Genomic DNA, 12,946 nt, shown 5'->3' on the forward strand with positions numbered 1-12,946 from the left:
CACTGTAGCTCCCTGGTTTGTGCCCTGCCGCTGCCATCATTTGAGGTTGTGTCCTGGCCAGTAAGTGCTCCTCCTTGCCTGTTCAGGCTACCCTATTCACTGAGGTCCAGGGAATCACAGAACGGGTAGGGCAGATTTAGGCCCTGCTGCAGCCCCAGACTGCTTCGTCTTCAGGCACCGCCCCGGTGGAAAGCCCTGATCCAGTCCTCTAAAGCCACCTTCCCCTGCAGTTGCTGAGACATGCTTGCCCTCTCCGCAGCCTTATGCTGGGCAAACAGGAGGATGCAACCCATTTATTCTACAATGCTCTCTCTTTTTTGGGATGCAGCCCTCCCAATTCCCCTTGGAGAGGGCCAAGATAGCATATATGATTGCCCTATTAACTGGTAAAACTCTGTGGTCTGGCACCACCACCTGCCAGACCACCCCACGATCAATTCTTTCATTGCAGCACTACAAAGCACCTTTGACCACCCAGCCAGTGGAGGGGGCCTGACCATGTCCCTCCTCTGGATGAGCCGATTATACCATTGAGTTTCGAACCATGGCAGCTAGTTCAGGCTGGAACAGCCAAGCTCTCCAGGCAGTTTACATACAAGGCCTCTCAGAGGATTTGAAAGATGAGCTGGGTGCTTGTGATCCCCCCGGGAATTAGCCTGGACAACCATCTACAGGAGCGACGGTTGGAGCGCCAGTTAAATAGGTCAATCCAGCCAGAGCATGTTTTCAGACGGGCCCTTCTAGCTCCCCCTGCTAGAACCCATGCAGTTGGGTACCACTGCTTTACCATGGCAAGAAGGGCTTGATTGCCTTGACCCACAATTGTCACGGCACCATGGGCAGTCGGGCCAGTGCCAGGCCTCCCGCCCATACAAACCTTTAAAAGACAGGGGTCCTCCCAGATAGAGGGGTCTGGGTTTGCCCTGAATGCGGCCCCTCACACTTCTGGCCTCTTTCTATCAGCCACCCTTCTTTGGGGCGAGGGCAAACAGGAGAGCCTCTAGGTTTTTATTGATTCAGGGGCCGCAGGCAGTTTCATTGACGAAGGATTGGCCCACAGCCTGTAATTGCCCCGGAGGTCCTTTTATACCCATTCCATGTTTCTGCCCTGGATGGGCAACCACTGGCCTCTGGGCCCATAACCACCCAGATGGTGCTGCTCACCCTGTGCACAGGGCCCCACCCTGAGAGCGAGGCCCTAAACATCAATAGGGTTCCCAAGCTACTCCTCGTCTTGGGTTTCCCCTGGATGCGTCAGCACAACCCCTGGATCAATTGGTCCACTGGTTCAATCTCAGTATGGGGCTGCCAAAGCACCCAGCCTGAGGGGCACATACAGCTCCCCCTCCATTGTAAAGGAACCGGTGGACCTGTCGGGGGTGCCGGAGGATTACTGGGACCTCCAAGAGGTGTTTTCCTTTCCACCTTTACACCTCATAGGCCCTTTGACTGTGCTATTAACCTGCTCCCTAGTGCAGCCTCCACAGGGCAGGTTATTTTTCCCTTTCCCACCCAGAGCATAAAGCTATGGATGAATATATCCACCTCACCGGCAGGCTCAGACTTCTTCTTTGTTAACAAACAGGATGGAGCCTTCACCCCTGCATAGATTACTGCAGCCTGAACGCGGTGACCCAAAAGGACCATCACCCCCTGCCCTTGATGAACTTGGCCTTTGACCGACTACAACAGGTCAAGGTATTTTCTAAACTAGACTGACTTGGTTTGCATCAGGGCAGGGGATGAATGGAAGACCATGTATATCATGCCCTTGGGTAGCCCTTGTACCCCCTGCAGTCTTCCAGCGCTTCATAAATGAGGCTCTCCACAAGATGTTGAACCAGTATGTGTTCGTCTACATTTATGACATCTTAATCTTTACCAACTCGCTAACAGAGCATGTGGTACACGTCCACCAAGTCCTTCAGCTCCTCCTTCAAAATCACCTATATGTGAAGCTTGAGAAGTCAGTTTCAATTCACCATTATCTCTTTCTTGGGCTTTGTCGTATCTCGTAACTTCTTCTTTTTTAATTTTTGCAGAGATATATCTTTGGAAAAGCATTTAATAATGTGATTGTATATCCAATCTTTTACATAATTCTCATAATGCAAAATGTACTCTGCAAAGTCATCGAAGTTTGATTTTTCTAGTAGCTCCTTCTGAATGGTGTACTGAAATAGTACTTGTGAACTATAATCAGTAGTCTTATTCTCAAACTGCATCAACAACGTCAGGTCCAAGGGACTGGTCGATATACTCAGTGACTGCTGGCTTAAGACAGAGCTGAGTGAAGTCTCGTGCTTTCCTCTGGCACTGGTCCTACTCTTTGTACAAATCAATAAAATCAGAGAGATACTGACTCTTAAATTTCTGTACATGTTTTAATGGATGTTGCTGAATGAGATACTTCCTGTGCATCTCAAGGAACTTCCTAGAAGCAATGCCACAAAAGTGCAGTTTAAGGTCAAATTCAAATTTGATATTGAATTGGAACTTGCATTTTTTACGTGTACATCAATTTCATCAAGCACATCTTTTGTAAATGTTTCTTGGTAATCACTTTTAGATTGTGTAAACTATTCAATCATCCTAGTGCAATTGGTAATTATATCAACTGCAATAACCTCTACGTCATGCTGTGCACTTTGTAGATTGAAAACAGCTGCAAATTTTTCCCAATCTTTTCCCATGTTTACATGTTTTATTTTGGCCTTGAAATCTTTTTCGCCCATATTTTGTCAAAATCTCAAGTTTCTCCTTTCCTTTTCTCTCTCCTTGTTTGTCCTCATGTCAACAGCAGCATCTAATCTTTTTTTCACTTGATACTTAATTTAAGTCTCCAGAGATTTAATGCTTTTGGCAAAAACAGCATTGTATTTTTCCACCAAATGCACAATTCTGTCTTTTCTTTTGTAGTAATTTTTCAATTTCTCGGTAATTGCTTTTGTTTGAAGCATAATCTCTTTATCTGAATTTTCTTTAAGTGGTTCAACAATCTCATGAATAAAACTGGTTTCAGCGTTAGATATTTGAACTTTTGCAGTACTAAGCAAAGAGAAGATATGTCTTGTAAAACACCACTCCCAGTCTGAAAACTCGTTGTCATAGGCATGGGCCACAAGTTTCTGAAACTAAAGATGAAGTTCTCAAACTTCACTGTCTTCATACCACTGCTATGCAGATGACACTCAACTCATCCTCTCCTTCCCTCCCTCAGACACTCATGTTTCTGCTTGGATATCAGCATGTCTGGCAGACATCTCATCATGGATGACAGCTCATCAGCTGAAACTTAATCCCACCAAAACCGAACTGCTGTTCATCCCAGGTGATTCATCCCCATCTCAGGATCTTGCAATCTCCCTAGACAATTCTCTGATCTCGCCTTCGGTTACTGCACACAACCTTGGAGTAACCATGGACAATCAACTGTCCTTCTCCTCTCACGTTGCTCATGTCGATTTCTCCTTTATAACATCAGGAGAATCCGTCCATTTCATTCCACACAGGCCACACAGGTGCTTGTTCAGTCCCTTGTCATTTCAAGACTGGACTACTGCAATTCACTCCTGGCAGGTCTGCCTCTGAGCGCCATTCGCCCTCTGTAACTGATCCAAAATGCAGCTGCATGACTGGTTTTCAACCTTCCTAAATTTTCCCACACCTCCCCATTGCTACGCTCCCTCCACTGGCTTCCTGTAGCTGCCCGCATCAGATTTAAAACACTGATGCGTGCCTACAAAGCCAAAGACGGACCAGCACCCACTTATCTCAAAGCACTTATCACACCTCGCACGGCACCACGCTCCCTCCGATCCTCTAGCACTGCTCGACTGGTCCCACCATCTCTCAGGGTACAAGGCATGCATCGAGACTCTTCTCTGTTCTGGCACCAAGGTGGTGGAATGAACTTCCCCTAGATGTCTGAACAGCTGAGTCACTGGCAGTCTTCAAACGATGTCTAAAGACTTACCTCTTCATAAAGTACTTAAGTTAGCACTAAAAAAAAAAAAAAAAAAAAGTATTGTCTGAGCGCTTGTCTATTACCTCCCCAACAGAATTTTGGACTGATGGTATTCCTAGTTTGTGACCTAGCAAGCCAATATCAGAATGTATTTTTGATAGACTTCAAAGCACTATTGTAAGTCGCTCTGGAAAAGGGCGTCTGCCAAATGCCATAAATGTAAATGTAAAGCTACTCATCCATTGCAGGAACTCTGGGATCTGGGAGGGTTCTTCATCTTTTCTTGCTTCAAGGATACCCAAGAGGGTTTTCTTAAAATCAAGAAGAGACACACTGTAGCCTGTATTAACTGGTGCCATTGGTGGTGTGCCATAGGCCTGGTATGTACCAGTTATTCTTTTCCACATCATAATCCAAGACATTAGTGAATTTCTTCACATTAGGCTGCTTCTCCAGCTCAGCTGCAATCAATTTCATCTCATTTAATTGGTCCAAGAATTGAACTGCTATCTGCAAGATGTCCTTCATCTCTGTGGAATTTTCCATTGCTATATACGCTAAGACCAATCACAAACGTGGCCAATTCATTGTCATGTTCATAACTCTCTTCTAGTTGTGCTAATGCTGGTGATTTCAACCCAGCTATATCAATCAGAAGTACAAAGTCATAAAGTAACTCTTCCTTCAAGTCTTTACCCACAGGAAGGAAAATCATGTACGCTCCATGTGTCCACTGCTCACTGCAAACTGAACTCCAAACAGTGTTGAGTAGTGTTGATTTACCAGTACTCTGCACTTCTAACACCTGTCAGAACCAGCAAACGGCTCTTCTCCCCAACCATCCTGTGAAGCTCCATGAGAACATCATTAACCCATTTCTCTGGGATATTTGATGCATCTCCATCAAATAGTTCAAGAGGAAATCCAGCCAGAAGCATTTTGGCAGCCAGAGTAGGGAGATTTAGAATTTTGTCAGATATTTTAGTTGAACCAAATGAAGCAGCCTCATAGATTAGTCCCATTTCTCTCATGTAATGGTCTATGCCAAGAGAGCAATCAAGAAGCTCCTGGTCTAATCGGGCTATAGCATCTCTGTCTTTCTGTTGTTCACACTGTGTATATTCGTGCCATAGATTTGACATGTGTTTGCGTGATCGCATGTCCAGCTTTACTCCCAGCCATCTGAGAAAAAAAGGCTTGCTCAATGTCATCAGAGGTCAACAATGCTTTATTAAGATGTCCATTGTTTTAGTCATCTTATACTGGCTTTGTTTGTTCTGAATTTCATCTTTTTCATTTTGAAGTTGGACCGTATACTTCTCCAAACTCAACTCTCCTTAATGTTGTAATCGGAAGTGCTCTTTTTCTATCTGAGCCAGTCTTTTCCAGTTTTCACCTTGCAGTGGCAGCTGTGTCTTTTTATATTCCACCACTTGACGAACTCCAATACTTTTCATGAGTTCCTCTGCCATTTCCTCTGCTGATCCACAGGCTCTGTTTTCACTTTCATCAGTGCCCAGACCTAATTCTTGAGCAATTCTCTTCATAGCCTCGATTTCATGATCTGTGATGCTCACTCAGCACTTTTTTTAATGGCAGAAGTGATTGTCTTTGAGAAAATAGCCAACTTCATGTTTGGCTTTTCTGAATGATATGATTACTTTCCAGTTGCAGAGTATCAACTGCTGCTTTAATGGGTGACTTCACATTCTGGTTCTCTGAGAGTTGACCACAAGAAAGATTTTGGACTTAATTTCTTATAAAGAGGCAAACAGCCTCTGCTCATTTTTGTCCACATTGTCTAGGAAAACAAAGACAGCTGTTGACACCTGAGTAAGAAAACTGAATTGTGTTTCAAAAGTGCAAATATCTCCTCTTAATTTAGCAATAGCCACTGGCTCAGGAAAGACATTGATGCTATTGTTTCCACATGGCAGATTCCAGCACATTTCAACCATGCCATTGGAGATTAACCTGGGAGCAAATCCTCCGATCATTTCTCGATGAGAAAAAAATCATGATGTTGCTGTTACTTGTTGAGCACTTGGTTCAAAACCTGTGACATGGACAAGCTGCAGTTGCTTAGCCTCACAAATGATATCAAGGGAATTTTCGCATGAACAACACTGTCTTCAACAAAGCCTTTAGATTCTGACATTGAATGGGGCCAATCTTTCAGGATACCTTGAAGTTCCCATAACATAAGAGTGCACTGATTATGTATTCCGTGAGGTAACAAAAATGGTACTGCAAACTGGCACATAGACATTTTCAGTGCCATTTCTTGCTGGAGATAGCTAGACGAAGAGGGCAGTGTGGAGATCTAAAAATTGGGACTACTATCACAGTCCTGCTCAGCAAACAAATCATCCGTTTTATAATTTTCTCCAGTTGCACATAGTAAAGATATTAAATTTGAATCAGCCATCAGTACCTTTCTTAAGAAACCCCATATCATTGCTTGCAGTGAGTGAACATCAGATACACTGGCACAGTTGATCTCCAGCAAAGACCTGAGGGTCAGCTTGTATGGGTAGTATTTTTCAAGTCCCAGTGTTTTAAGGAATGAAAGAAGTGCATCTGAAAGTAGAGATTTTATTTTAATATCAATGTTAATATCAGTGCTAGTTAAGAAAATATGCTCCAAACAAATATGTGTAGACTGCTTATCGTAAACATTTCTGTGTCTCATTCAAAAAAAAAATCATCTATTGTAAACCTACAGAGCCTGGAAACTGACAAAAGTATCTGAATATGAATTTTGTATATTTCAATTATTTACATCACATTAAAAAAATGATTTTTTTTTCTGTGTTGTATTGAATAAATTTACATTTTTGCCAATGGTTTTTCTTTGTTTTGAACATGCTAGGGGTAATATTTGGCTTTTTTTTTTTTCATTTTACACTTATAGTTTAAAAAAATAAAAATGTGCATGAAAATCTCACAATTCAAATTTCAAAAATTTTTATGTACAGATTTTGTGTAAATTAGGTCAAAGGTGAACCTTCCAGGATTCACAGGAGAAAAGGTTTTTATTCTACTCAAATAATTAGTTAGCTAGCTTTCTACAGTGATGATAAACATGGAATGCTTAGTGTATGCCCGACATAACTATTCTTAATGTTCTAGCTAGTTAGGCCATGCTAACATTACTTGCTTGCTGGTAAAATTGAACTGCTTAATAGTAATTTAGCAATTTTAGTATAGCATGAAAACTTTGGATGAACTTGTCTCATTAAGGTTCATATCTTCCATTTTGATTCCACTTAACTGTACTAAATGTCTCTTCGTTTTATTTTATGTGATGTATACAATTGAAAAACATGAAATTCATATTCAAATGCTTTTTTAGTTTCACACAGTTTTTAGCTTTTAGATCACAATCCTTTCATTCCATGTCTTCAATATGCAATAGACTTTCACCAGTTAAATAAATTGCGTACGAATAAACAAAATTAGTTTTCTTATGTACGTCATTTCAAAGTGGTGTGGAGAGTGGTGCATGACATATATAAGTGGGACTCGTGTCCAGCTGAGTTTATTTTATATACTTATTTTATACAGATGTAAGAACATAAACATGTAGAAATACTTATGTAGTTGTTGTATTTAAATTACTTCTGCTGTAATTTCGAATATGGTAACTTGTCTAACACCTTGTCATGTACATATAAACATATAAACACATGATGAGACCGTCAACAAAGTCATAAAGTAACAATGACATGTTTGCTGAAAATACTTTCATGTCATGTTACTACTTCTCCTTTTCTCTACTTGCCAATCATATGCTGGACTGCATGTAGCTTTTGGAGTTATCCTGTTCAATTTGTAACTATGGTCAGAGTTATTTCTGATACATTCACCATGCTGAGTGTATCTACGAGCTTTGAGCCTGTGACTTGCTAGCTTAGCGCGTTCTCTTGTTGTTAGTTTAGAGTGTTAGCTTACACTCTGAGATGTCTGAGATAGCTAGAGTGTTGTTATTGCTTCTAGCAGCTTACACAGGTCACAGGATAGAAATGGTTGTGTCCATCTGTTTTCCTCTCATCCTCTGAAGCTATTGGCACTACCAGGGACTAAGTGTGCCTGTCCTTCTGACCTGGGACTAATAATTCCAGTGGACTACGCTGCATTTAGCCCAAACCAAAATGGATTTATGCTCATGAATCCTGTCCCCAAATCTCCTGAAGCCCAAGATCGGCTACTAGTTGTGTGCCTAGTGTCTTGGAATTAACCATTTGTGTGAGGCTCAGAGGCTGTCTGCACCAAATGGCAAGCTATATCCAAGCTTAGATCCTCGTTCTAAGTCTGCCCTAACACAACCTAGCCAGATTGCAAATTATAAATGTTCAGGCCCATCAAGGACTTGCATGCAATGCAAAAAGCCAGAGAAACACCTTGAGATTTTCTCCATATGTATAAATGACTTGACATCAGGCATGACTCAGGTAAAATCACTAATTTTATGGCTGAAACCAAAAACTATGGCTCATGACCTTCAGCAGAGCCCTCCTGATAGCCTCTTGGCAAGCAACCAAGAGGCAGAGGATGTACTGACAACTGAGTCTTGTTACTCCAAAAACTGTGGTGTCCAGAAGATGGCCAAGAGTGCTCTTCCACCTACCAGTTGACATCAAATTATATGTAGTGTAACAGTCTTGGTCTGTCACAGTATTTCCTCTTTTATATGTAAAGTTACTACCTGTGACTAGGGGGAGTATGGTGCTGGGGGCTTGAGTATAACAGCAATGTAATGATAGAAGAAGTCAGATTGTTTGGTGCTAGCAGCATGGTTCATGGTGTCCTGGTGCTACTCTTGGAGTCCGACTGAGAATTTAAAGGATTTTCTGCTCAGTTAATAAGGACTCTTTAGTCTTTGCTATCGCTACCCAAGGAGGGTTATTTACCAGAGAAGGTTTAACCTCAGGACTTCATACTCCTATCCTGTTTGGGACGTTTCTTTGGTTGATGTTCTAGAACTAATGGATGATTGTACCCTTGGTTTTTGATGGATTGTGAAGGACTAACCTTATCTACAACTGCTCCACACATTTCAACATTTTTTACCTTCATTCATCTACAACATCAAGGATTTACAATCTACGTGGACTAATCAGATAAGACATTTTTGATTTATTTTTTTATTTTTTTATGTGCAAGGGTATTGAATGTTTTTCACATCTGATTTTTGTGGGTTTATGTGGGAATGCATACCTTGTGTTTATATTGTATATGACTTGTTTATGGAATTATATGTTCCTTTTTTGCATCTATCATTTGTCTTGTTGAGTGTTTGAATTTACACAGATCCTATTTATAACTTTGCCGGTGGTTCCCTCCGACAGGTAGTTTGGGGTTTAAAATTCCAGGCGATTTGTCAATGGCTCAATGGAAGGATTACATATACATCTATGTGGCAGGCTGGTGGGTGCTGACAGGATCGGCCTGAACCACGTAATCTCGTGCATCTCATAACTGGTAGTTTCACCAGATAAAGCATTAGGCTCAGAGGTATGGCTGCTCCAGTGTTAAGTGCAGATGTAATCTCATGTAATGAGAGCTTATATTACTGCACAATTGGCAAGTATGAGTAATTCTTTGGTGAATTTTCTGATAACATTGGAGCAGCTACTCCAAACAGTAGAAGCCAGCTCCTTCAGTACAGAAGTTTCCTTCAGTTTCACTTCTAATGGCCCTGCCAGAGAAATGGGAAAATTGTCCTCCAATCTGGCCTGTCTGCTGCAACAAATGTGGCTAACAGTACAAACTGCTGGAAACATGCTAAGCAACACTGAGTACCTGGGCTGCTCTTTTGGCCTGCAGCCAAAGAAGTGCTAGAGTGTAGATTATAGGTTTCTGTATCATGAAGCCAGTAGAACAGTGCAGATCAACCATGTGACACCAGTAGATCACCTAGGAATGAACCAACACTCCAACACCCTTGTAAGGCCCCAGGATCCATCAGAGCCATAGGTATATGAAACCACACAGCCCAAGACCTAACAAAAGCCTGAATGCCCCAGATCCACCCCATAGGTTGGACCATAAGTTGCAATCCCCATCTTGAAAAAAAACTGCATGGAACCCACCAATCAAGAGTGATGACTGCTGGCGGGATGCTTCACAGCTGAAAACATTGCCCATTGGACAGCAACTACATAAGATAAGTGGGTTCTGATGACCATGTCACAGAGGTACAAAATCCTTTCTGCTGTTGGCACCCAATTTCAGACCTAAAAAGACTTGCTGTTCTGCCCCAAGAAGATTGTTACCTCTTGGACAGATGTGAAATTGAAAAAGTTCAACTCAACACATTTTCTTATTCTTTTTTCTTATGATTCAGGCAGATGCAGTACATCCAAAGGAATGGTTTGCACCCAGAAGTGGTTCAACAGGAACCGAAATTTCTGGTAAAAAGGAGCAGGTGGACCTCTTTGCTGGTGCCAAGTCGACTTATGGTTGATCATTGTTCTCCCTAATGGAGCCCTCTGGGACAAGACACACTAGCTCACAACTGGCCTTGTGGCCTATTGTATGCATTTCGACATTTGCTTGTTGGTCTGCTGACACCGCAAAGAATTCAGCAATTATATACATGAGCCTGTAATGGCCACCGGGTCCCTGGTTCCCACTGCTACTCTTGCAAGTGATTGGGCTGTGCTGACAGCTTCCTCCCCAAAAAGAATAAACGTCACAGATGAATGGAGTGGTGAACAACCTCAAAGCATTCTACAAAGGTCAGTCTGCAGAATGTTTCCTATGTTCCCTACTGCACACCTCACTGTGCTATTTGAACTGCATGGCATCCATTCATTCATTGGACCAATTATTCATCTGTCACAGTGCAAAGACATGGGGTGCCCCCTTATCTAAACAGAGATTGGCCCACTGGGTGACAGAGATCATCACTACAGCCTATGAACAGTCTTGATGCCCAGTCCATACCATGACGTGCCAATCCATGAGGAGTCTGTCACCTTCATGGGCACTACTAAGAGACATGCCACTCCAGGAGGTCTGCAGCTGTCTGGACATCACTGTGTAACTTCTCCAGGTTCACCAAGGTCAACAATGCCCCTCCTAGTGCTGTGAATGCAGCTATCATCACCTACTTTCCCATTCCATAGGTTCCTTATGACATTGTGGCAGGGGGTATCCAGGCATTAGACACCACCCCTGGCAGTTAGAAGGAGTGAAATAGAGCATTAATTACAGATTTATCTGGTGTTTTATGAACACAAAATAACCACCAGGGTTCCCTTTCATTCAGAGCTGCATCTGACCCAATAGGCATTTGGCAAGTAGGGAACTTTGTTTTATAGAAAATACTACATCACTGTCACATTACAACTATATTGAAGGTCTTTGCATGCTTACACACACAAGATATCCAGATATCCAGATATTGTGGTGGTCACCTGGTGGTTATCTGGTGTTTTGGTGACTGTGCCACAGGGTGTGTGTCTAGTGCAGCAATGCATTCACAGCCAGTACTCACACTTTCTGCTTTCAGCTGATGTCGCTGGCTAGCCCAAACACCTATTTTTCTAGAGGCAAAAAAGGGGAGTTGAGTGTGTAAGTCTTCCCTTGCCAGTACATAGCCTCTCCACCACCAAGAGTCCTGCCAAGGCTCCTCAACATCCGGTGGCAAGATAAGATACCAGACACCAAGGTTCTTAGCCAAGCTAGCATGCCTAACTTCTTCGCACTGCTGCAACAGTCCCAGCTTCACTGTGCTGGACACATTACAAGAACATTCGATGACAGACTCCCCAAATGTATTCTCTATGGTGAGCCAACATCTGGTGGTCTCTTCAACCCTGCTGCCCTGTCCATACTGCAGCAGAACCTTCCATGCAAGAATCTGCCTCATCAGCCACCTCCGCACCCACCCCAACCCTGACTGAAGATGGTCATCTTCATCATGAAGGACTACATACTATCTGGTGTTTATGACCACCATTATTCTGTGTGAAAATGGCTTTAACTGATTAAGTCAATGTTAGTTAGTTAACAAATAAATTGAATAAATGTAAAACTGTGAAATTTATTATTAACAGCTAGTAAGGTGACCAGTTTGATTAACCAAATTCAGTAACTGTAGAATTCATTAAATCAATAATTACTTTAATTATAGAAAAAGAAATAATTTATTGCCAGCAACATAAATAATGCAAATCCAATATACTATGTAATTCAATTAGTTTATATATTAACAGAATGTAAATCAGTAAAGAAAATATATAAACCAATTGAATTATACAGTAAAGAAAATATACTGTATAATTCAATTGGTTTATATATTTTCTTTAATGAGTTACATTTAATTAGAAAACTGATCAATAATTCACAATCTGTGGCTGTGGATGGTCCACATGGATAAAGATTGCACTTTGCAAAAACAGATTTTGCCCAAGACTCACTCTTGATTCAGCGGATAATCGCACTTGCATACTGTAGATTTGTACAATAGGACTGCTGCTGTAATCATAAAGACTGTTCTGTGCTCATCCCTGGACTCTTATTCACAATCTGCTCATATTTTCAACACACTTAGTATTGTTTGACTTGACTCTTCTACAAACGTATGCTGGAAAGATTTATAATCCTTCACAGCCTAACTAGTGGGTTATTGCACAGTTGCAACATATGCTTTTCCTGCTTCATTTCCTTTTAATTATCTAATATAATTGCTCTAATCAATATATGGCTATTTGTAACTGTCTGCAATAACAGCCCACCTATGTCACTGTTAATATCCAATAATACATGAAAACTAAAAGGGGGCCCCCATGATTTTTAAAATAAATATGCAAAAAAGCACACTTTACTTTCATTTGGTGGATTGTTTATGTTTAGGTTTATGTAACAGGTACTCACAGGGGCCCCTTGTGGTGTGAAAACTCATTATTATTGACAACTTGGCTTAAAAATTTTGTGTTAAGTGTTACTTTGCATTGCAATGTATTTATT

The 12,946-nt window shown here is 41.7% G+C and overlaps 1 protein-coding gene across 1 annotated transcript; it reads right to left on the reverse strand.

Moving 5' to 3' along the window:
• Positions 1–5,724: 5,724 nt before the first annotated feature.
• LOC113545018 (up-regulator of cell proliferation-like) lies at positions 5,725–11,846 on the reverse strand. The gene is given in 3 exon segments (XM_053237504.1): positions 5,725–5,982; positions 5,985–6,290; positions 11,673–11,846. Coding segments are annotated over 3 exon segments (738 nt in total).
• Positions 11,847–12,946: the final 1,100 nt, after the last annotated feature.

Source organism: Pangasianodon hypophthalmus, chromosome 10, assembly GCF_027358585.1.
Source record: "Pangasianodon hypophthalmus isolate fPanHyp1 chromosome 10, fPanHyp1.pri, whole genome shotgun sequence".
Classification (NCBI taxonomy): Eukaryota; Metazoa; Chordata; class Actinopteri; order Siluriformes; family Pangasiidae; genus Pangasianodon; species Pangasianodon hypophthalmus.